The sequence below is a fragment of the Crocodylus siamensis genome, chromosome 1 (assembly GCF_052110815.1).
Source record: "Crocodylus siamensis isolate JL-2025a chromosome 1, ASM5211081v1, whole genome shotgun sequence".
NCBI lineage: Eukaryota > Metazoa > Chordata > Crocodylia > Crocodylidae > Crocodylus > Crocodylus siamensis.
The window spans coordinates 219,303,235-219,327,958 of NC_143395.1; the positions used below are offsets into that span (position 1 = coordinate 219,303,235).

Here is a 24,724-nt window from a genome sequence, read left to right on the forward strand (position 1 = left end):
CTAGCTGCACCACAGCATAGGTGACACTCTGCCATCTGCTGCCCAGACAGTGTGGCATGGGTAAAGCCTCCCATAACCAACCCAACAGCTCTGTGGGCTGAATCTGCCCTTCCTGCTATAGGCTGTCAACTTCTGGTCTAAAGGGCATTCTTATGTGGCAGTGTTTTTACTTGGAAACCACAGTCTTGGATATCTAGTTATCATCAAACAAGGCATTTCTAAGGCTCTCTGAAAAGTATTGGCCCTGGTATCACAACCAGACCACTGCAGATTCCAAAGTCTTGACACAGAACCATCTTGAAGCTCTGCTTCTGATTTTATCTCATTGCTACACAGGCAAAGAAATTTTTACCCCTGAAAATTCATTAAGCAGAACTTCTAACAACTATAACTAATGAAGTACCGTGCAGAGCCATGGAGAGGCATTCCAAATGCAGTTAGCATAAATGAACCTCTGCACACACTGACTGTGTGTTGCAGAGGTGTGCACTGAGAAACACTGCTGGAGCCATTTTCAAAACAGACCACACTGAATTCTCCCAGCCTAGTGAGAAAGTTTGCTTTAGAAGAGAAGACGTTTCTTCTGGGCAACCTAATGACTTGTTTATGCTGGGATGTTTACTAGCATTACTTCACCAGTAAAATCATCCTGCCTACAATTATACCAGTAAGAGTCCCTGTATATATATGGAATAAGAGGTCCTTGTTTGATGCATCTTTAATTATAAAATTATGATGGTGTAACTATACTGATACAGCACTGCAAATAAACTTCTCTGTGTAGAGAAGACCTACATTACACTGCATGCTCAGTGTTGTTTCCTGTTCCTTTCTCTATTTCCTTTAAATAGTTCCTTTTCTTTTATAGAAAGCAACTGAACAGGGACATTCTCCAGAATACGAATTCTGAAAGAACTAGCAGGCTACTAGAGCGTCTATGCTTTTTTCTTTTTTTTTGTTCAAAGGCTTAAATCCCCAAGGGTGCCTGTAGATGTGCAAGATGTCTGCTCCGACATGCTGTAATTACAGTGCATCAAAGCAGACTCAATTAATTGTGCTCAAGGAGACTTGGCATCTCATGTATTCAGCTTCATGCTTCAAAATGGCAGCAGAAGCACTTTAACTAAAGCTCAAACAAGCTTTACGGCCACCCTTTGGAAATGCAGGATGCTGAATACACAAGATGTTGAGGGCGCTTTAATTAGTGTCTCCCAAGAGCCGCTCTAATTAAAGTCTCTTCCAATTATGGCTGGTCCTCCAAGCAGGTATCAGAGCTGGACACTGCTGTCAGATAATATGTTACTCTTTAGCTGAATTGATAAAGGTTTGTACAGTACTTCAATGCTAATGGTTGTGGAGCTCAGATCATGCTGATAATCCCCTTAGTGAGGTTCTGTATATATGCATGTAATCATAATCATATGCAAGAAGAACACTCTTTATTTTCCTTCACTTGCTTTCTGCTTCTGATGCTTTAACTCTATAACTGCAATTTGAAAATTTCTTTGGCATTTCTAGAAGAAAATATTCAACTATTAGGTGGGAAATACTGCCTCTTAGATAGCACAGGAATGGGGGTGGGAAGAAGAACTAATGGGGGATGGTCCCTTCTACACACTTACATAACAGTTAGGTTGCAACTTTCAAATTAGGATTTCTCAAGCCTCTGAATGCTGGAAGCTCTAAGGGGGAAGAGGCAGGCAATGGATCAAATCTTGGAAGGGCCCAAACTAATTTTCCTTTACTGAGCATACAACACTCTGTGCTATTGAGACAGGCCACTGGACTAACTAAATGGTCTCACCAGAGAGGGCATCTCATGTTCATACTTTCACAGCTAAACAACAAAATGTGGAGAGCAGAAGATTTTTAAGGAGATATTAAAACATGACTGGCAATGTTATAAAGGCCAAGCTAGTCTTTCTGTTACTTTAAGTGTTAGGAAACAGTTAGGAAAAAAGGCAAATCTCATGATTGGATTATCTTCCACCCCAAACTCAATAAGCCAGTTTAGATGCTATTCTGCACTCAACTGCTGCTAGGAGGAGTTTGGTAAAACAAACTGAGAATAAGAAACTGCTGTAAGAACAGCTTTCAAAAAATCCACAACCTAAAACAAAATTAATAACACCCCCCCCCACCATACACTAATGGAGAAGGGACTATAATCTTTTGGCAAGCTTCCCTCAGTGTTTTATGCTGGTCTGATTTCACTTGTGATCATTTATAGACTCAAGAAGCACTCACTTGTGTAGAAAAGGTATGAACAGTCTGTTTCAGGTTCGACACGAAGGTCATTTTATTCTGCAGAAACTTGATGGGAAGATCCCACAGTGGTGTGGGGCAGTCAAGTGCTAAAGATGTACAACAACAAGAAGAACTGCCAAACTACACTAGGAGTTTAACCTGCCCTACTTACAATGTGCTCTGTCAGCCAAACAGGCTCTGTTACATACTGTGTTCACTTGAAATCCAGCTTCTGCACATTAACTTAAGCCTTAACTTTGGTTGCATCGCTGGAATCCTTTCCCAAAAAGCAAATTTCATTGCTGCAATGTCTTGAGCTGATTTTTATGGCTTTTCCCAAGAAGCATTTTAAAGTAATTAAGAGAAGACCAATTTTCATGGGGTTAATTAACTTAACCATCAAAATGTTTCTATTTACATGATATAGACAGGTGTCTTGGAATTATAAAAAAATTGTCTTGGAACCATCAAGGAAAAGGAAAAACTAAGGTCTAGAAAAAGAACCAAGGGATTGCTGGCAAAAATGAGGCTGTGCACACAACATGGGAGAATCAATCACTGAAATGACTTCTAGTAACAATTAGGTCATACCATCTGCTCAGAACCTTTTGCTTAGTCTAGGCTTCATCCAAAAAGATCCAAATTGGTCACTATTAAGACAAAGGTGATGCATGTGATGGCTTAATTCACAGGTAGCTGCACTCTGTGTATTCTTAACAGGAGGACTGAGCAGTTACAGCTGTTAGAATGCAAAAAACCCAACTGCGTAATTACAAGGTATTTGTTAACCAGCAAAATATAATAATATTAATAATAATAAAAAACCACTCTTAAAATGTTCAAAGCCCCTTATTCAAATGATTCCACAACCAAGAGGCACTAAAACCGATAAACTGTTATCCTTGCACAAGCCAATGAAATGCTCTTCTTTCCTCAACATCTAGGAACCCTCTTATTTATGCTGCCTTTCATTAATCTTAGTGCAGGGTTTTCTGAATCAGGTGTTGAGAAGATTGGAATATAACAAAGTGTTTGCCACAGTACTGTCTCCTTTTGAAAGTCAAGCTAAATCAAACAGCAAAACAAATAAAACAAACAAAAACCCTTCAGAAAGTAACTGCAGAAAAAAAAATATAACCAGTAACTACTGGGACACAAATCTACAGATCTATGTTTGAGAGATGGGTAATACAACTAATTAGCAATACAGATTTCATCCCTACACTGAGATGATGTAGCTGCACTGTAAAATGCACCCCCTACCTCTACAGAATACATTTAGTCACATAAGAGTGTCTACATATAACCAAGGATTGTGCTAAAATGGAATACAAGCACATTGTTATGGATTATAAGTATGTGCCCAGACCAAAGACACCACTGGATCAATCGCAGGGAAACCAGAGCCATAGGGCAATTTGTTGCAGAGCTTAGGCACGTTCTTCCTCTTCCTCAAGGTGTATTCCTATTGCCCTACATCAAGATATATTGGGTATCTGATTTCCTTACAGGGTCCCAGTTTTTAGTTGGAAAGTCACCAACAACAGAAGTCAAGATCAGCCTAAACTCTGCAGTTTTACTTTCATCCCACACACCTTCATTATCCAACGCAGAGAAACTCACCTTAGTCCAGGGATGTGCCTTAATCTGAGGGAATTTGAATTCAGTGTAGTTTGGATTCATTTCTCTAATTTGCTCCCTTGTAGGCGTTCCCAGGACCTAAAGTAGAAAGAAGCAAATTGTTTACATGAAGTTCATAAGTAGTGACCCTAATGAAACAGGTTTGAAAAAGTGGCAGTTTTACAGGAGCCATGCCTGTGATGAAGAGGCATGGTAGAGAGAGCAAGCAGTCACAGAAGTCTTAGTAGCACCTTATTCAGCACAGGTAGCAGTTGAGTCCTTGAGCACAGTACACTGTGTGGTTTGGATTTTGCAACTGTACTTAAATCGTAAGTTTTTTCACAACTCGGACATCTTTTTCTCAAATTCAATAGTGTTTCAAGGAGGATTAGAAGCTGAATTTTACTGAATTAAAAATGTTATTAATGGTATTGTTTGAAGATCATACTTAATGTAACAAGCTGTAACTTATCATGTACCTCATTAAGGTACTGACCAACAGCATACCACCTGTATTTTAATAGTCACATGAGAACCTGCTGCCTAAAGGATCAGCCAAACACTGTACAAAGCAGATTTTTTTTAAGATTGATTTTCTTCATCTCTCAATGCAGAAGGGTAATTTAATAGACCTAACTTTCAGGTTACATACCTGGGATTAAGACTTTTACCCAAGAAATTCACATACAGAAAACTAAGGTTTATCAGTATGTGGCAGGGGAAGGGAGTTGTTGGGGGGAAAAAAACTCTTTGCTGGCTCAGGCAGGACAGTATAAATGGGATCCCTTCAAACAGCATTAAACTCAAAAATTTCTAATCCTCTCAGAGAAATGTAAGGCCTAGAGCACTTTTGAATAAATCCACTGCTTTTTGGTTAAATTCAGTCACCCGAGATTCCCTGTTATTACGGAAGGTGCTGGAGAGGGTCTGGATGAAGTCTCAACCTCCACCCTCTTTGAACCTGGGTTCAATTATGCTATAATCCCACATTTGAGACAAATATTTTGGTTATGGAAATTAACATCATGTGGCCAGTCCATTATGAGGACTTCTGTGCATGTTAAGCAGAAAGATGTCTAGATGTTTCATCAGTGCTACAGCCCATGTCGAAAAGAAAGGGCTGTTGCTGAAGACACTGTCCACTGTTTTCATGCTGTTCAACTTTTACAACAATAAAACTAAAAATAAAATCAGAAAGGGCAAAAAAGGCTGGAGAAAGAAAATAGCATTGGTTCAACACATCTTGCAGCAAGGGATTATAAAAGCAGATTACTTTTTTTTTTTTTTTTTTAAATAAATCTCCATATTTTGACTTATTTTGCAGTTTTGTTAGGCCCACAATTGAAAGCACCAGTGAGCAAAGCAGCCTGTTTTATCACCAATACAACTCAGGCATCAGCTGAGCAGTATGTGTCCATCAAACCACCCCCTGTCAACGTGCATCAGCTATGACCCAGGATAAGTCTCCCAGGAGTAAGGTGGAGCTGTTCTTCACGGCCCTTCTATCCCCCAGGCTTTTTGCTGAGACTGTCAACAAAAGGACCAGCTGTATCCATAAACAACAGTCAAACAAACACACTTAGACACCTGTCTTTTGGCTAAGGGATTTATATCAAACCATTTCATACTGTGTACCGAACAACCAATGTTTCTGGTCACTGACAGGCTAGGCTGGATTTGAAAACGCAGCCTAAAAGTGAAAAGCTACAAAATTTAGAACTAGTCAAAAAACATTTCAACAGCCATGTGGTTCTTTCAAAAAAAATTTGCCCAAAGTGAAATCGTTTCACAGAAGCATGAAGATTTTGACAAATCCTTTAAAGGAAACCAGGTATATTTCCAACAAAAATGCCGGAAGCCTCTCTATGGGAAGGTTCCAATCCACAGCTTTCTTGGCTCCTAACTTCTGCTTCAAGGCTTGCCAAGTGGGCTGCTATGGAGCTCCACACCCCTGAGATCCCTCAAAGCAACAAGATAGGCTGCTGTGGGGAGGAGGCACCAAATCTAAACATCATTTTACTCCTTGAAAAGGACAGGAAAAGGAAAAGAAAAGAAAAAGCAGTTGTCAAGGTTTTTTATTTGCATTTCAATTCAAGACAAAAAATGGTTTCTATCTAGAGGTGCACCAATGCATTGGTCTGATATCTGATCAGTACTGGTATAAAGAAAATTGACTGCATCAGAAAACGGCCTTTTTTTGGCCTGATGTGGCCAATAATTTGGCCGATAAATGCCCCATGCATGTGTGCAGCCGCAACGCAGCATGTAGGAGGCAAGTACCACAGCCCAGCAGCACGGAGAGCTGCATCCAGCTGGTAAGTCTGTTGTGATAGATGGGGCAGGGGGAAGGAAGGGGCATGGGGGGGCACATCAAGGCTCCCGAGGTGAGACATGGAGTGGCACTGGGGGGCTAGGGCAGGAGCTGGGGCAGGTACTGCCCAGCTGGGGTGGGGCATGGGATGGAGCCACGGCTCATCCGGGGGGGTATGGGGAAGGGGGCGCAGCTCCTGCCACTGTGCACACCCCGGGAGGGCTTGGGGGGGGTGCAGGCAGGCTGCAGCTGTGGGTTGGGTCGGGCAGCCAGCAGTGATAGAAGGGGGAGTTGGGGGGGAGGGGCTATGGTGAATTTTGGGTTAGCTCCAGCCCCCCTGTAGACTCCCTCCCAGCACAAACACTGTGTGCCCCAGACACAGTCCCAGCTCCAGCCCGCCCGCAGATATAGTTTCATAGTTGGTAGGGTCGGAAGGGACCTGAGCAGATCATCAAGTCCAACCCCCCTACCATAGCAGGAAAGAGTACTGGGTTCAAACAACCCCAGCAATGTGTCTATCTAGCCTCCTTTTGAAGGCCCCTAGGGCAGGAGCCAGCACCACCTCCCTTGGAAGTTGGTTCCAGATGCTAGCTGTCCTGACTGTGAAGTAGTGCTTCCTGATGTCTAGCCTAAATCTACTCTCAGTCAGCTTGTGGCCATTATTCCTAGTTATTCCTGGTAGTGCTCGGGAGAACAGGTACTCTCCCATTCCCCACTGGTGACCCCCCCCCCCCATGCCCTCCTGGGGTGAGAGCAATGGCAGAAGCTGACCCCCCTCCCCATAAGCCACAGCTCCATCCTGTGCCCCACCTGGGCAGCACCTGCCCCAACCCCAGCCTCACTCCCTCCCTCAGCCCAGGGGCCTCCATCTGCTCTGCCCATGCCCCTTCCCTTCCCCCGCAACAGACTTACCAACCGGACACTGCTCTTCAAGCTGCCAGGCTGCGTATCAGAAATTGGATCAGTATTGGCAAATATGCCTCCTTAAAAAAAATCGGCTATTGGTATCGGCCCCCAAAATCTCTATCAGTGCACCCCTATTTCCAACACTTCAAAAACTGTTGAAGTTAAATTCCTTTTCCCAGGCACCAACTAGTTTATATTCTAGTCTTTATAATATATATATATATATATATATATATATATATATGATGAGGCAGGCTATAGCCTAAGAAAGATCAAACCCCTCTGAATAAGTTAGTCTATACAGTGCCACCCTGCCCTACCTTCTGTTTAATTTTAGACTAACACAGCTAAACACCTCTTTCTAGTCCAGGGGTAGGCAACCCCTGGCATGTGGTTCCAGAGCATGGCAATGGAAAGTCATTTTGTTTAGTACTTCCACCTTGGGGAAGTGATCAGGGCTGTGCTGCTACAACAAGGATCGGGCCCCCTGTGGCTCCCCACCTCTCGCACAACATCTTACAGGTTGAGGTTGCGGGTGTTTTCGGCACTCTGCACAAAAACATTGCCAATCCCTACTTTCCCCCAATCAAATCCCAAAGCCTTATCAGTTTCAAAGCTACCCCAGTATTACAGTCTCTGTTTAACAGATTGTGTCCTTCTGCTCCCCTTCCAAAACAAAGAAAAAGAAAGAAAAAAGATGACACTTCACTGTAATGGCTAGTAGAAAATAACAATTAAATACTGCAGATAATCTGGTCTGAGGAAATGTAATGAATCGGACATCAAACTATTTTAAAAAGAATAAGGAGTCTATAGTGCATACCTTCTTACTTGTATATCAGTTGGATTCGGTCAGATCTCATAAGCAAAGGTGAATCAGAATAATTTGATTGGGAGACCTCCAAACAGTACCCGCCTGGAAGCACTGCAAGAACAGTTAACAACTTGGAGGTAAGCAAAAGGCACAGCCCCAATCAGGCACCAAAGATGGGGAGACCGAAGCATACTAGTGTCTGCTAGTTTTGACCACTGACACACTAGTACCAGCCAACAGCCCCTTCCTGCTGCACAGATCTGTTTTCTGCTATACTTTTCTGGATTAAGAAACAGGAAAAATTTTATATGCCAATGGTAGGAAACAGTCTGACAGACTAGTCAGTCTGAGTCTGTGGATTGTATTCTCCCAGGAGTTTCTTGAAGAGCATTTAAACCTCACTGTGTTTTGGTCCAGTTACAAAGCACATTTAATTGATTTGGTTTTTCCCAACATTATATAACATATAATATACATACACTTTATATGTATATATAAAGACACTCAGTGTGTACACGCATTTATATATATAGTGCATGTATAGATTTCTTAGACATTAGGGCTGGAAGGGATCTCAGAAGATCGAGTCCAGCCCCCTGCCCGAAGGGCAGATAGTCAGCTGGGGTCATAGGATCCTAGCAAGATAAACATTCAACTTTCTCTTGAAGGTATTCAATGTAGGTGCTTGAACCACCTCCGATGGCAGGCTATTCCAGACCCTGGGGGCTTGGACAGTAAAGCAATTCTTCTCTTATATCCAGCCTGAAACGGTCTTGCAGTAGTTTATAACTGTTCGACCTTGTCATCCCATGGGGCGCTCTGGTGAACAAACCTTCCCCCAGATCCTGGTGGTCACCCCTGATAAAACTTCTAGGTGGCTATCAGATCACCCCTGAGCCTACACTTTTCCAGGCTAAAAAGCCCCATAGCTCTCAGCCTGTCATCGTAAGGTCTGTTTTCCTGACCTCTGATCATGCGTGTGGCTCTTCACTGGACTCTCTCAAGCTTCTCCACATCCTTTTTGAATTGTGGGGTCCAAAACTGGATGCAGTACTCCAGCTGCAGCCTCACCAAGGCCAAGTACAAGGGGATAATGATGTCCTTGGATTTGCCTGAGAAGCATCTATGGATGCAAGCCAGAGTTTTGCTCACTTTACTAGCCTCAGCATTGCATTGCAGGCTCATGTTCATCTTGTAGTCAATGATGACCCCCAAGTCTCTTTCTTCTGTAGTGCTAGCCAGCATAGCACTTCCGAGCCTATACGGATGGTGCACGTTTTTCCTCCCAAGATGGAGAACCTTGCATTTTTCAATGTTAAACACCATCAGGTTCTCGTCCACTCATTTGCTGAGCCTGTCCAGGTCAGCCTGGATTGCCCCCTATCTTGAGGTGTGGATGCTTTGCCCCAGAGTTTGGTGTTATTGGCGAACTTGGCCAGTCCACTTCTGACTCCAATGTCCACATCATTAATGAAGACGCTGAACAATATGGGTCCAAGGACAGAGGCTTGGGGGACCCCACTGGTCACAGGGCACCATGATGATTGACATCCGTCTATTACCACCCTCTGGGTCCAACCAGAGCCAGTTTTCCAAGCCAGCGGATCATGGTGGACCTTAGGCCAGTTCGCCAGTTTTGCCAAGAGGTGATCACAGGATACCAAATCAAAAGCTTTTTTGAAGTCAAGATATATGACATCAATCTCTTCTCCCTTGTCCAGGTGATAGGACACCTGGTTGTAAAAGGAAGTGAGATTGGTCAAGCAAGACCCACCCACAACAAACCCATGCTAGCTATTCCTCAGGATATTGGCATCAGCCAATCCACTAAGGATGGCTTCTTTAATGAGCTTTTCTAAGACCGTCCCTAGGATAGAAGTCAGGCTGATGGGCCTGTAGTTTGCCGGATCAACTTTCCTCCCTTTCTTGAAGGTAGGCACCACATTGGCCTTCTTCCAGTCTTTGAGGACTTCACCAGAGCTCCAGGAGTTCTCAAAGATCTGTGCCAGGGGTTGGGTTATGATGCTTGCCAGCTCCTTGAGTACCCTGGGGTGTAGACTGTCAGGGCCAGCTGACTTGAAGGTGTCCAGCTTCTCAAGGTGTTTCTTCACGAGATTATCACTGATGGAGGGCAGCGGATCATTCTCACCCAGACCTCCCTGTCCCGTAGTGGGCATGGGCGTCCCATGGGACTGATGAAAGACTGACGCAAAGTACCCATTTAATAGGTTGGCTTTTTCCTGGGCATCAGTTGTCAGATGTCCCATCTGGTTTAGCAGGGGTCCAATGTTGCCCTTGCTTTTCATCTGGCTCCCCACATATCTGAAAAAGGACTTTTTATTGTCCTTGATACTCAAAGCTAGTTGGAGTTCAGTTGCAGCCTTGGCTTTCCTGGTTTGCTCCCTGCAGGACTGGAACAGCGCAGAATATTCCTCCTTGGAGGTGAATCCTGCCCTCCATCCTTTGTGGGCCTTTCTTTTTAGCCTCAGGAGGTCTGCTAGATCCCTGGAGAGCCGGGGGGGCTGCTGTGTCCTCTTGCTGCCGTTCCTCTGAGATGGAAGAGAATTAACTTGTGCATTGAGTGTTGCTCCTTTGAGGAGCAACCACTCTTCCTGAACTTCCCTCCCCCTGGGGTCGTGGTCCTTTAGGGCCTTACTGACGAGCCTCCTGAGCTTGTCAAAGTCAGCTTTCCTGAAGTCAAGGACTTCCGTGATGCTGACTGACTTGCCAGCATTACGGTAGATGGTGAAGGTGATCAGCTTGTGGTCGCTGTCACCCAGCTTCCCGTCAATCACTAGTTCCCCGATTAAGTCGTCCCCAGTTGCCAGTACCAGGTTGAGCAGCGCTTTACCTCTTGTTGGACCGGAGACTTCTTGGGTCAGGTAGAGGTCATCCACGCATGACAGGAAGCTTTGCAACTGCTCAGATTTTGCCAAGTCATCTTCCCATGAGATGTCTGGGTAGCTGAAGTCACCCATGACAACCATGGTCCTGAAGCATACGGCCTCAGCCAGTTCCCGGGCGAACTCTTGGTCAAGCTCTTGGCTTTGGGTGGGAGGGCTGTAGTAGACTCCCACCGTTGTGTCCCCTGTGCCATGTTCCCCACGGATTTTAACTCAGAGGGTCTTCAGTCGTATGATATGCAACATGTATAAAAACCAAGCGTTAAGTGCACATGCAGGGGAGTGCAGAAGCACCTGACAGCACAGCATGTGGCAGGAATAAAGCACTTGGCAAAGAGACACCCAACATCACAGTGGCATGCAGTAGTGAAGGACTGGGCAAGAGGCACAAAGTAGTGAGGTACCTGGTAAGGAGGCACCCAGAATGCATGATTTCAGAGACCTAATAAAATGCCCCCTGGTATGGCAGTAGCACACAGAGGCAAGGGACCTGGCAGCATACCATGTGGTAGCAAGGGATGTGGGGAGGGGGGACAGGAAGGGCAACAGACTACAGGGCCTGACCACTACTAACTGGTGAAAATTTTAACATGCAGGAAGACAGGCAAGCAGCAGTGAGGAAATCCTTGGTATCATCATAACAAATCATGTAGAAAAAAAAGGAAGTAGTGGTATGAATGTGAAGATGCAGAAAGACAGGAGGCACAGCTATGATACAAACTTTAAAATTACAGGTGGTAAATTAAGTTGAAAAAACAAATTGTGAGGAAGGATGTACAGTGCTACTGAAGTAAATGCGTGTCGATGGAGACAATTAAAAGGACAACTCAAGAATACTATGTCTACATAGAAATCAGGCAGTGGGCCAAAAAGGGTCACTTTCCTGAAATTGATGAGTAAATTCTTAAGTACATTCAAAAGAAGAGGAACGCGGGAATGCCAATCACCCAAAATACTTCAACTCAAGTATTTGTTAGGCCCAGGATAACAAAAGAATCAAGCATTCTGTGGCAAAAATTTAATGCAAGAAGCTGGTGGTGTAGCTGAATGATGAGATGTGTGGCTTAGCCTTGAGAAAAAGAACACCACTTTCACAAAAGTTACCCACATCAGACTGCAGTGAAAAACTTGTTGAATTCTAGCAGTAAATACTGGGGGACACAAGACTCATGGTTGCCTACTGGGCCAAACAGGTGATGCTGACAAGACTCCAGTCTCTTTCGATATGCCGAGCACTATCACCATCAATGGGAAAGATGAAAAATCTGTAATTTAGTGAAGTACAAGAAATGAAAAGTCGTGAATTACAATGATATCAGGAGTATTGGCAGATGGTAGGAAACCGACACCCTATATAATTTGGAAACAGAAAGCTCTGCCAAAACAAAAACTGCCACCAGGAATAGTGGTTAGGTGCCAGGAACAAGGATGAATGTCAAGTGAGCCCAGACTGGTTAGATGAGTGAAGCAGACGACCTGGAACACTGCTGAAGAAAAGAGGAACATTAGTGTTAAACACATTTTGAGGACATATAACACCACATGCAAAAGCAAAAATTTGGTCAGCAAATAGTGGTCTTGTAATCATCTGGTAGTATGACAACTTCATATGCTGGATGTCAAGCACTTAAAGGACCATTTATGGTGTCAGTACTCAGACTGGATCTAGGCACACAAACACAAGCTTACACCTGGCAGGAAGATTAAGGAGCCAACCACAGCACTGCTTTATCAATGAATTCTGACTTCTTAGGGAAAGGAGTGTTAGAGCGTAAGAGTTGTAGCTGTGATGGTCCAGAAATTATGAGGAGCAAAAATTTCTTAGGGTGATAACCTTTTATTGAATGAACTGTGTAGATGGGATAGAGTTAGATAAGCTTCTAAAGGCTGACAAAGCATGTCTTGCATTTGAAATCTTGTTCAACTTTATCCCAACTACACAGTTGGTCCAATACAAAATATCACCTGAAGGAAACCTTGATTCTTGGGGAAAGATATTTTCAGAGTCCATTATTAAAGCCTTCAAGAAGCACTGTATGTCCAATGCCATGGGTGGAATTAAAGATGATGTTTTATGGAGAATGAGCGGGAAGTTGAGGGAGAAGAGAGTAGTGCAAAGTAAAGGATGCATGTTAAAGTGAACAGTTTTAACCTGTAGAATCTAAGAAGAGAGTAGGACTCGCTAGGAACTTCTGGACAGAACCTAATATAGATTAAGATAATATTTGCTGAATTTATGACTTGCTAGTTTTTGCGAATAAGTCTGTTTGTAATAAATAACAGTAAATAAAAATTCTGTGTCATCTTAAATTCAAGGTCTTCCTGGAATCGCATAAATATGGTATGTGAAGAACAGAATCAAAGTAGAACAACTCAAACCCAGATCACTCTGTGTTAATTTCTAAAACATCTTTCAAATTTAGCTTGGCATTATCTTGGATAAGACAGACCTTGTAGGAAGAGAGCAACATCAACTACTAGACAGCTTTTCTGGCTGTACTGAAAACAGCACAGAAATCTGGAAAAAAAAACTTTTTAAAGTTCCTGTACATGACAACCTTAGCTAATTTAAAGTGTGTGCATAAATCACACATGATAAGGATCTGTCTGACGGATCTGTGCAATTAAATATCTAAAAAAAATCTGTGACCACGTTGGTGTCTCTAGGTCTTTCCATATGTATAAAACATTTGAGCTCTGCAAACAAATCTAGTCTGGCATGGTTCAGAAGGTCACAAGAAATCTGGCTTGCTTACTTTCTAAGAAGCTCAGTTCTCAGAAATAAGCTGTAGCCCACAAATGCTTGAGAGAAATGGAAAATGAGAGAGTGGGTGTGCTTACCAAAGGTAAAAATTTGACCCCACTCAATTATACAGGCTTTGACACACACTATGCTGCTGGAAGAGTTTTATTTACTCTGTGTATTTACTCTGCTCTGTCATACGGTCATAATGCAAGTAGGAAAACATGGCAATACCGCTGATAAATTCCAGGCACTTTCAACTTGCACTGGACGGAGAGAGACATTAAAAAGAAAAAGAAAGCTAAGAGGAAAGGGAAATAGGTAAGCAGAGTAAGTGTTTCAAATTATTTCTACCAACTTTTATGCAGCTCAGATAATCAGAACAGTTTTACCAAACTTTAAAATATCAATGAAACTTTTTACTGATATACGTTTTACATAATATAAATGTAACTCTTCTGCCAGGCTGTGCCATGCTGTCTGGCTCCAGTTAGAAGGCCTGGGTTCAAATGTGGGGGTTTAACAACAAACATAGGAGAAAAAAAGTAAGAGAGGCTGGTTTGTCAGTAAAAAAAAAATTTCTGAAATTTTTTTTTTCAGTTGACAACCCTGCTTGACTACACCTCTGTATACCATACTGTCCCCACCCTAGGGATCCTCTACTCACCCGTACAACCTGATGCCCCTAACTGTACCCCACATACTGCCCCGTTCCCAGTCTTATTCCCACAGGTCCCATTCTCCCTATCTCAGCAAGGACCCTGAAAGAAGACTACTTACAACCCAGAAGTATTATGGGCTGCTGAAATGCTTCAAAATTGCATCACTGGCATGAAGCAACAAGATCTCCATTTAGGGAGCTAAACAGGGCATTGCTTGGTCCTTTCATACCACTCCCTCCTCTCCCTACTCTTAAGTCCTATCAAAATGACACTACCACCCATGGCCAGAACCTGGGAGAGCCATGCAGGGATTCCCGATTTCTAGTCACCAACCCCTGCATACGTCTGTGTCCATTCACTTATTTATCATAGGGGGAGAGTGATGGTGCATGGCCTCTGTCCTCCCAGGTCTGGCAAGTGGAGGTGCTCCAGGAGACTGGAAGGGGAATCAGAGGAAAATGTGCTCATGGAGAGTCTATCCTGTTTTCCCCACTTCTCCCTTCAAAGGGTGTGTACATCTGTCCACTTATACTTCAGATGTTACACCAATTCAAAGCCTTTCATTCTCTGGGCAATTCTGTTGGTTCTCAACTAAGAATCAGAAAGGATCATCCATACAAGATGTGGGGATGGAATACTTGATTTGAGGCAGATGCCTTTGTACCTCTCTCAGGAGAGGAAGTGATGGGCAGAGCAAGCTTCAGCTCTTTCTGTGAGACCTTTTGCTTGACAATTGAACTACAAAAAATGAAGGCCACACAGGACCATGAGTTCCATTATGACCATGGAGTAGCAGGACTCCTTGGCTCCAAAATGACCTCCCAACATACCTCACTGAGTTTAAGAAATCAAGGATGGGGAAAACTTTGCTCCTGGCAACCATCCTCCAGAAGCCAAGGGAGTATCTCCCACCCCAAGACAGACCCCAGCAGGAATAGGCTAACTGGAGAGTCCACAAGGTAAGACCTGGACCCAGTTTCAAGTGTTACTGAAGACTATCTTTGCAATTTTTAGATCCAAGCTCTCAAGACAGAGACACAAATAAAAGATACTGACTCACTTTCATGGAGGAAGAGGGCATAAGACCTCTTGGAAAGCACCCACAATTCAAGTCTAAGTGACACTGCACAAGAGATGACTCTGACACCTGGAGCCAATAGTGCATTCTGCACAAGAAGAGAAGACTGTAGGTATCTAGGAATGGAGAGATGCAGAGGAACAGCTTCACCAAGTCTTACTGAAACCAAGCCTTCTGCCAGTCAATTTTAGGGTAAATGCTGCTAAAACAAAAATCACCTGCAAGGAATAAAAAATTAACTGAGGTGCGTCTGAAGCATAGATTCATATAAGTTACAGGCTCAAAGGGGCTGGACCTCACGAGATCATCAGGTCCAGCCCCCCTGCTCTAAGGCAGGAAAGACTGCCAAGATCTGATGACCCCAGCGAGGTGTGCGTCCAGATGTCTTGTGAAGATCTCCAGGGAAGGTGACTGTACCACCACTGGGGTGGGGTCTGTTCCAGACTCTGGCTACACGAACCATAAAGAAGTTTTTTCTTATGTCTAATCTGAAGCAATCTTCTATCAGTTTATGACCATTATTCCTAGTCTTCCCCTGGGGTGCCTTGGTGAACAGATGTTCTCCAAGCCCCTGTTGTTCACCCCTTATAATACTTAAAGGCTGCCACCAAGTCCCCCAAGTCTTCTCTTTTCCAGGCTGAGCGGCTCCATGTCCTTCAGCCTCATATGGTCTATTCTCCAGACCTCTAATTGTTCATGTGGCCCTCCTTTGGACTCTTTCCAGTTTTTCCACATCCTTTCTGAACTGCGGCACCCAGAACTGGACACAGTACTCCAGCTGTGGCCTCACCAATGCTACGTAGAGAGGGAGGATGATATCCTTAGTCTTGGCTTGTGATGCACTGGTTGGTTGATGCATGCCAGAGTCTTGTTCACTTTGTCAGCTATAGCATCCAGTGGTGGCTCATGCTCATTTTGTGATCAATCATGACCCCCAAGGCTCTCAGCCCTTTTGCTACCTTTCTTACAAACAGCAATAGACTTCCTTTGTGTTCCAAGGATTGTATCCTTGAGGAATGGCCACTCTTCTTTGACTCCTTTCCCCACTGGACCATGGTCCCGCAGGGCCTTATCCACCAATCTCCTAAACTTGTAGAAGTCAGCTTTCCTAAAACCAAGCATCTCCACCCTACTAACTAATTTCCCAGCCTTACAATGGAGGGTGAAAGTGAGCATCTTGTGGTCACTGTTGCCTAGATTACCCTTGATCCTCAGATTACTCACTAGATCATCCCCTTTGGCCAAAACCAAATCCAGGAGTGCCTTTCCCCTGGTTGGTCCGTATACTTCTTGAGTCGAACAGATCTCCTTGATGTGCATGAGAAAGCAATGCAACTGGTCAGATCTAGCTGAGTGCTCTTCCCATGAGATGGCTGGGTAGTTGAAGTCACCCATGGTGACCATGTTCCATGAGTGTGAAGCCTCTGCCACTTCTCTGAAGAATTCCAAATCAAGGTCCCACACTTGGCTCAGAGCTCTGTAATATACTCCTACCGTCAAGTCCCCTTAACCACATCCTCCCTGTATCTTAACCCACAGAGTCTCAAGTTGCCCTTCTTTTGCGACTATCTCAGCTTTCACGGATGTGTACTGCTCCTCCACATAGAGCAACATATCTGCCCTTCTTCCCTGTGTGATCCCTCCTATGCAAGGAAAGTCCTCCATACCTGTGGTCCAATCATGGGTGCAGTTGCACCAGGCCTCCGTTATCCCAAGAAGACCGTATTCCTTATTGGTTAGCAGGAGGACCAGTTCTTTTTGCTTGTACCCAATGCTCCTGGCATGTGTGTACAGGCATGCAAGTCTACCATTGGAGGCCCAAGACTTTCCGTTTGGCTGAGAAGATCCTGGTCCTTTGGCCCGCATCAGATTGTTCTTTCTATTGTTTTCCAACTCACTGGTTTTGTTTGCCAGTTCCTGGAATTGCTCTAATAGTTTTCTGCCCATCTCCCAGTGATCTCAGTTTAAAGCCCTATCCAGGAGGTCCATTAGTCTAGCCAAAAAAAATGCCTTCCCCTTTGGCATGAGGTGGATACCATCGCTTCCCAACAAGTCACTGTCTCTAAGGTATGCATTTTGATTGAAGAAGCCAAAGCCCTCACAATCACACCAATGCCAGAGTCTTCCGTTTACTTTTTCAATGCATTTATCCCTCCTGTGCCCATGGCCTATAACCAAGAAGACAGAGGAGAAAACTACCTGCATCCCTGATCCCTTGAGCCCAGCCTCCAAAGCCCTGTAGTCATTCACAACCCAGCCAGGATTGTTCCTGGCCATGTCATTTGTGCCCACACAGATAAGGAGCATGGGGTAGTGGTCAGAGGGCTAGTCTAGTTTAGGGATCCTTGTTGCCACATTCTAGATAGGTGCCCCTGGGAGGCAACAGATCTCACGGGTTAGGGTGGCAGTTCACTCCTTCTGTTCCCCTCAAGAGGGAGTCACCCACCATGACCATCCTACATCTCTTCTTTGGGGTGGAAGCTAGCTGCCTTTGCTCCTCAGAAGCTAGTGCTTCTGCTGGTGCCATGAGGAGTGCATACCTGTTGCACTATTCCAAAGGGGGAGTAACCCTGGGGCTGCATGTCTTGGAGCCAGAGACAACCATCTTCCAAATCATATCTTGGCTGGGCTTCTTGGTTAATCTTCCTGTTGTCCATCCTCATGTTGTCAGCCATCCTTGTTCTTTCCTCTTTGTTCTTTTGGAAAAGAGCCAGGCAGAGGTAATTGATCTCCTGTTTGTAGGCCCTGATGACGCACAACTTCACCTCAGCCTGAAGCTCCCTCATCCAGCACTCCAGAGACTCCACCAGGGAGCACACTCCATAGGTGGGGGTGATCTTGCTTCCATTCCCAGTTGCCAGCAGTTGCGCCAGGAAGCCCCCACAGTTTAGGGCCAAAAGCTCTGATTGGATGGTGGCTGGAACCATGGGCTCTGTCTGGGTGGAAGCCTCAATGGCACCAGGATAGGGAGCTCCAACTGGAGTGAGAATCTGCGGGGTACGGCACATCATGGGTAAGCAGCATGTCTTCACTAGGGATACTAGTTTTCCATTCATCATAGAAAAACCATAGGAAAAGGAAGTAGCAGTATTTTTTTTTATAATCTACCAAAAGCATGACAGCATACCACAGAAAGTGGCACTATTTCTGCTCTCTTATTTTTACCCTGGTTTTTGCCTCTTGGCCAATCAGCAGAAGGGGGTGGGAGGGACACACACACCAATCACCAAATATTACAACTTTCTAGAGGGTCCTGAACTTGAGGCTTATAAGCGCTCATACTCACCTTTGTTCATGAAGTTAACTGAAAGTCGCTATTCATTACCTATCTGCAAGCTAATCCATGAACATACCTGGAAAGTCACTAGAGATACGCCAGGTACTTATTACAACATTTTGGAGTGCAGAAATCTCCACCTGCACTGCAGATCAACTTTGAAGTACACACTTTGAAAGAGTGTCAGTTGAAGGGAAAAAGCTAAAAACTCTTGAGTCCCATCGAGCTGAATGGAAAAAATGAAAGTCAAACCAGAAACAGAATTTTTTTTTTTTTTTTGCTCACAAAACTAAGCACAACCACACAGCAGCCTTGGAAGGAAACCCAACTGCTGCTGCTGACATGAACAATTGCTCATTCATTCTTTGTTACCAGCAAGTGCTGAAAATAGGGAACTACATTAGGCAGAGAAACACCTGAGCTGGGACATAGGAAGACTTGAAGGGGAAAATGCCAGAGCACTTCCTCTGTGAATGGAAAGAAAGGATTGATTTTAAAGGCATGTCAGATATTAGCAGGTGTTCTGTAACACAGACAGCTGATCCAAATGACATACTTTTACTCTCTCCAGGATCACATCCAATATTCTCCTCCGTAACTTCTCCAGAAAAGGCAGCTCCTCTGTCCCTATTTGTTACTATTACTGAATTAGGTTTTTTTTCAGAAACTGAGCCCAAAATAGTACCTTGACATTTCAGTGAGCCATGTAGTATAATTGCAATCTATACTTAGAAGTCAGCTCAGTAAAACTGTCAGAGACCAGAAAATTACACATGGGTTGGATTCCTGACACTTAATGTCTTAATGTTTTCCTTCCTAGCCCACCACTGCCCCAGGGACTATATTAGAGAATATCAGAGGAATAATATATTAGTTTTTCTAAAATGTATTTAATCCTCATGAAACGAAAAACTATCCAACTTGGGAATGGAAGAAAATTTGTAAAAACTGTAGAGGAGGTCTATTAACACATCTCTCCCACTGCAGACAGGAACATTTGGAATAGTAAAATAATAATGATTTTATCATAGAAAAACAACATGATAACTAAAATAAGAACTATTTGCCATAAGAGTGTGAAGCACACACCTCAGATGAAGGCTTCCTCACTGCCTGGGTGAGTGTATTAAACGACATTCTTCTGGAAAAAGTGAATCTCCCTTTCTTTGGAAAAAAGTGTGATGCAGGACTCAAAGCAACAAGCACTTTTTGAGGATGAATAGTTCCTTTCCAGGAAAGCAAGCTTTTATGTTTTAGAAGACTAACCCCACAGCTGGGGCAAAGAACAGTGATGTGCCCTACTATAACTATGTTCCTTTGTTGATTCTTTTAGTCAGGGTGGGATTCCACCAATTCTGGAGTCCTCAGCCCTGAATCCACACTTCTGAAGTCCTCAGCAGTCATGGACTTCGTGGTGTGAAAGGTCCAAGTGAGGGTCACATCTGCTCTGCCTTGTAACCCCTCATAAAGGAACACAGGCTATGCTCCTAACAGACACCATTGTCAAATTCCAAGTTTGAGCACAAGGTACATGGACACCTACGAGAGTAGCCATCCTGACTACAAAATCTCAAAGGATCACAGCTGCTATAGTGTATATAGCCATTCTTTTGTGTTTGAATGCCTGCCCCCCTGTGGGTGACTGAACACCACTCCCCTTTCTACATGGTCAAATCCATCAGTTGAACAGATATTGCAGCGCTAAGCATTTACTCTCGAGTCTGAAGTCCAATGCACAGTGAAAGTCAGCTGGATACTCCACATTTCTACCACATTGTTATTTCAGGAACTGGTTTATTTCTAAAGCAGGCAGAGGGTGTTGGCTTGAAATTTGGTAGAGTGAGGCTTGGTGTCTGGTGGAAGTTGCACCATACATGACGTATACTGCATTATTGCCATAGATATTCTTTGTGATAGAATTACCTCATCTTGTGAATGGCTGGCAAAAACTAGAAATAACCAGAAGATGGCCTGAACAGATTGGCTTTCCTGATATACTCATGCCAGACTGTAAAACATCCAGCATACAACTTCTCCCCTGGTACTACATAAAGGTTTGAGATGAGAGGTAAGTTAACTATTGGAGATGAAACTCCAAGACCACTCTGGTAATGAGCAATTCATGGGTATAATGTGGTACTGTTTCACCTGTACCCTAAACTTGGCTCACTTCATGTAGTGATACTCAGACTTAAGTGCTTGCAGCTATCTTGTTCTCCTAGCCAATCTGACAGCAAATAGAAAGAGCACCTTCAGAAAAGAAGGAGCATTCTGAAACAGGCTCAAAGGGAGATTCTTTGATTCTAAATAAGGCAATTAGAGTTTTCTTACTAATGTGCAAGTATGACAGGCCCTTGAAAAACCTGAATACCAACCACTGGGTGAAGACTGAGCAAGACTGCATGAGTAGAAGACATGATGGAGACCACTGTTTGGTGGACCTTTAAAAAATTCAACAAAAGCCCCAAATGATCAAGATGCACCTAACAGCTGAGGGTCTTCACAGCATGTAGGGAGTCCAGGACATGTTAAGCTACCCGATTCCATTTTGATGGAAAATTCTTTCTAACCGATGTCTTCTTACACTGGATAAGAAATTCTCAGACTAGTCTACAATAGTCTTTGTCCATGGTACTTACACCTAGGCTGTCTGATACAGGAAATTCATACCCATTTTATTGAGAAATCACATCTGGATAGTCTGGGAGTTGGATGGATGTCTGTAGCAGGTCTGTCAGCCAAAATGGTCATGGCTAGGTAGGAAGCCTGCTTTCTGAAGTGGAATCAAGATATCTGACTACAACCCCTAACTTATGCCCTTTCTGAAACAAGAATTCTCATACTTGGATTTGTCCCTGGTGCTTCATCATGTAATCTTTGCAATGGCAGAATATGGGTTCTATGGCCAACAAGGAATTCTAGCCACTATTTCCATTCTGTAAGGGCCTGAGGTGACATCAAGCTTGTCCCATCCTTCTGGCATCAGATCAGAGAGTAAACTGACTTAAGTCAGAGTGGAGGGGGGCATATATGAAGTGGCATGACCTATATAATCAGATTTGATTTGTCTCTACTAGAGAAACTTGAGATATAAAAATTTGCTGAGACTGCATTGCAATCTTCAATCTGGTATCAATTATAAGTTCTATTTTCTGCAACAGGCTGAGGCAAATGTTCATAATCCACTAGGAGCTGTGTGAACAAAGAGCAGGCATGCAGATTTTAGGCTTGTTACTTCCTCCTGAAGTCTGCCCCCGATCAACCAATTCTCTACACAAGGGTTGATGTTTATGGTCCATGTTTTCAGGTGCACTGCTATCACCACCAGGCTTTTTGTGAAGACTCCTGGTGTTCAAAATACAGCAGCCTGTACTAGTAATGACTTCATCCCATTGCGAACCTCAAATACTTCCCTGCAAATCAGGTGCATGGCAATGCAGATGCATCTTGTACATGGGAAGTCACAAACTAGATCCCCAAGGCAGTACTGTATATGTATTTATTCAGTCTTTGGTTCTATGGTAGGAATAAGACATACTTTCTTATTCAAAATAAGGACTTATCAGAAATAAAGGTCCCTTTACTTCTATCTCCCTTAGTGGCTCCTAAATAAAACATTAAGGCTCCTTTTCTTTGGAGCAGGCTGTTATGAGAAAGGTTCCTAATGAGGGACAAATAAAGAAGTAAAGTACTGAAGACAACAGACAGCAATATGCGATAATATTCACCATCAACTTGTCTGTTGCTATAATGGACTAGCCCTGGAGAAAAGGGCAAGATGACACCTAGCTTTCAATTGGTTCCAGTATGGTTCTAAAGGCTTCCATGCAACCTGCTGCTTCTGTGATGGGAGAATGACACACTGGATGCCTCCCCCAATGTCAGGGTCTTTTCCTTTGCAGTACTTGGTTTATGGCTACTCTATGAATATGACAGCATCACCTAGATGAGTTGGTATTTGTATGGTTTTCAGTAAGGAGCTGGGGTAAAGATCCCCAAGAGACTGTAACATGGGTTCAAGTGCATCAGAGAATGCTTCTGAGCCTGTAGAGTACAGTCTCTTAAGGAACCAGCCCTTTCTTGGCAACTTACATTTATGCTAACATTGGGCATCCCACAGAAACATATTCTTGGTGATGGCCATGGCCTCCTGAACTCCTGAGTGTGATGGAGGCCATCCACAACCAATTGCAGAGGGCTGTTCTGGCCACTTTGCTCCTTTATGTCATCTTCCAAAATTCTATAGGAGCAGCAGCAGACAGGAAAACTCTTGCGGGAGAAAAACTGTATTTTGTAAACGGGGTTTAATAGTTTACACAACAGAGAGGTGTAAAGAGAAAGAAATTTATCTCATGTCCAACATCTACATAAAAAGGGACTGAAGTCATGGACATTTCTCTTGTCATTTGGAATGGATGCCATGGCTCATGATCCAGCTGGGGATGAGGATGTTATTCTCCACTTCCTTAACATGAGATGGATCAGCTGAGAAGCTGGTTCTCTGCACAGCCAACAGGGCCAAGAGCCATGCTGTGAGGGTGTTGTTCATGTTGAAGTGCCATTTACTTTCTGTCCTATTTGCCAGACCTCCCTCTAGACCTCTGCAATCTTCCCTGTGAAATTATTGTCTTGTGACCTAAAGTCACAAGACACTTAACACTGACAAAAATGAACAGTGATTAGGAGGAGGTGAAATATACCTCCTTAAGCAGTGTGGTTTCAGTGCCAGCTACTGCTTTGGTTCAGTTGGTTTCTTTAATTCCTTCACTGAGGTATAGATTTACTAAAATGATCCAAACTGGCCCATAAGAACTACACACCACAAGATCATCAAGTGAATGCAGCCTCCTGTACTTTTATGCTGTGACAAATACAGGTCTGCAGAGGGGACTGTTCCAAGTTTAAAGCAGAGTCAAAAGGGCTACTGGGAGAAAGACTGACATCTAGTCTAAGATGAGAAAATATCTCAGGTCTTGTGGGTGGAGTGCAAAGACTCATTAAGTGGAGAAGGGCAGGGTCTGTAGTTTCTGTACATTACATGAAACAGTAAACAGTGAAAACATACCTAAGGAAAAGCACAGGTACTAGTCACAGGTGCTAGGTTCTTCTGGAATAAAGAATGCCAAGATCCTGCCAGAATATCTGTGCTCTGCTATATTATAAGTAACTGCTCTGCTAAATTGAACATTGGCTTCACATTTGGTAGGCAGGCTGACTGGTTAGCTGGGGGAAAAGAGCACAGCTGCCTGTTTGATTCCTGATGAAATTCCAAATACTGTTGTAACAAGGACAGAGATAAGCCACCACAGCTTCAGGTGAGATTAAGGCAGGATAATGACAACATGGCAGCCCTTTGAAGTACCACTGAACCAGTGCTAATGGAGAACTGATGGAAGAACAATTTTGCAGTGCTGGTTCCCAAGATGCTCTCAAATCACAGAATCAAGGAAAAAATAAGTTGGGGAATGTTAGCTTTCAACAGCTCTAAACCCTATAAACCAGGGGTTTTCAGCCACTTATGGCCTCAGCAGGTACTCGCTAATTGGCCGATCAGCAACCGGTGTTGGGGAGGAAGAGTCCCCTGCAGCTGCTGGGGGACCCCTCTCCCCACGCGTCTGGCCACTGGGGGACTCCTGCCTTCTCGACCAGCCACCGGGGTACAATGGCCCAAAAGCTTGAAAACTCCTCCTGTAAATTACCCCCAAACCAAGCCCCAAAAATCCATGTCTAACTACTCTGTTCAATCATAGTATCATAGAAAATTAAGGTTGGACAGGGCCTCAGGTGGGTACCTAGTCCAGTCTTCTGCTCAAAACAAGGCCATCCCCAACTAGATCATCCCAGTCAAGGATTTGTCTAGGTAGGTCTTAAAAATCTTCAAGAATGCAGATTCCACCACCTCTCTGAGTAACCTGTTCCAGTGTTTTACTACCCTCCGAGTGAGAAAGTTAGAACAGCACTTTTCAAGCAAGTCACATAGTGCTGACTCCCCACTCTTGTTTTCAGTTGGTAATGCAGGTACCTAGATGTTCACTGGAGAGTAGAGGCATTAAAGAAAAGAAATCAACATGACTGCCCTTACTATAGACTGCTGCTGCATAGACAAGGGGGAGAAGAAACAAATAAAATCAGACATGAAACTCACTGTGACAGCAGTGTAAAA

The 24,724-nt window shown here is 43.8% G+C and overlaps 1 protein-coding gene across 2 annotated transcripts in view; it reads right to left on the minus strand.

The window, feature by feature from the left end:
- GSK3B (glycogen synthase kinase 3 beta) overlaps nucleotides 1-24,724 on the minus strand; it is a 245,572-nt gene that overhangs the window by 30,651 nt on the left and 190,197 nt on the right. For both annotated transcript variants that reach the window (XM_090057092.1, XM_090057081.1), the window contains exon 8: nucleotides 3,871-3,966. In XM_090057092.1, the coding sequence (XP_089913218.1) occupies nucleotides 3,871-3,966 (96 nt within the window). The remainder of the gene's footprint in view (nucleotides 1-3,870; nucleotides 3,967-24,724) is intronic.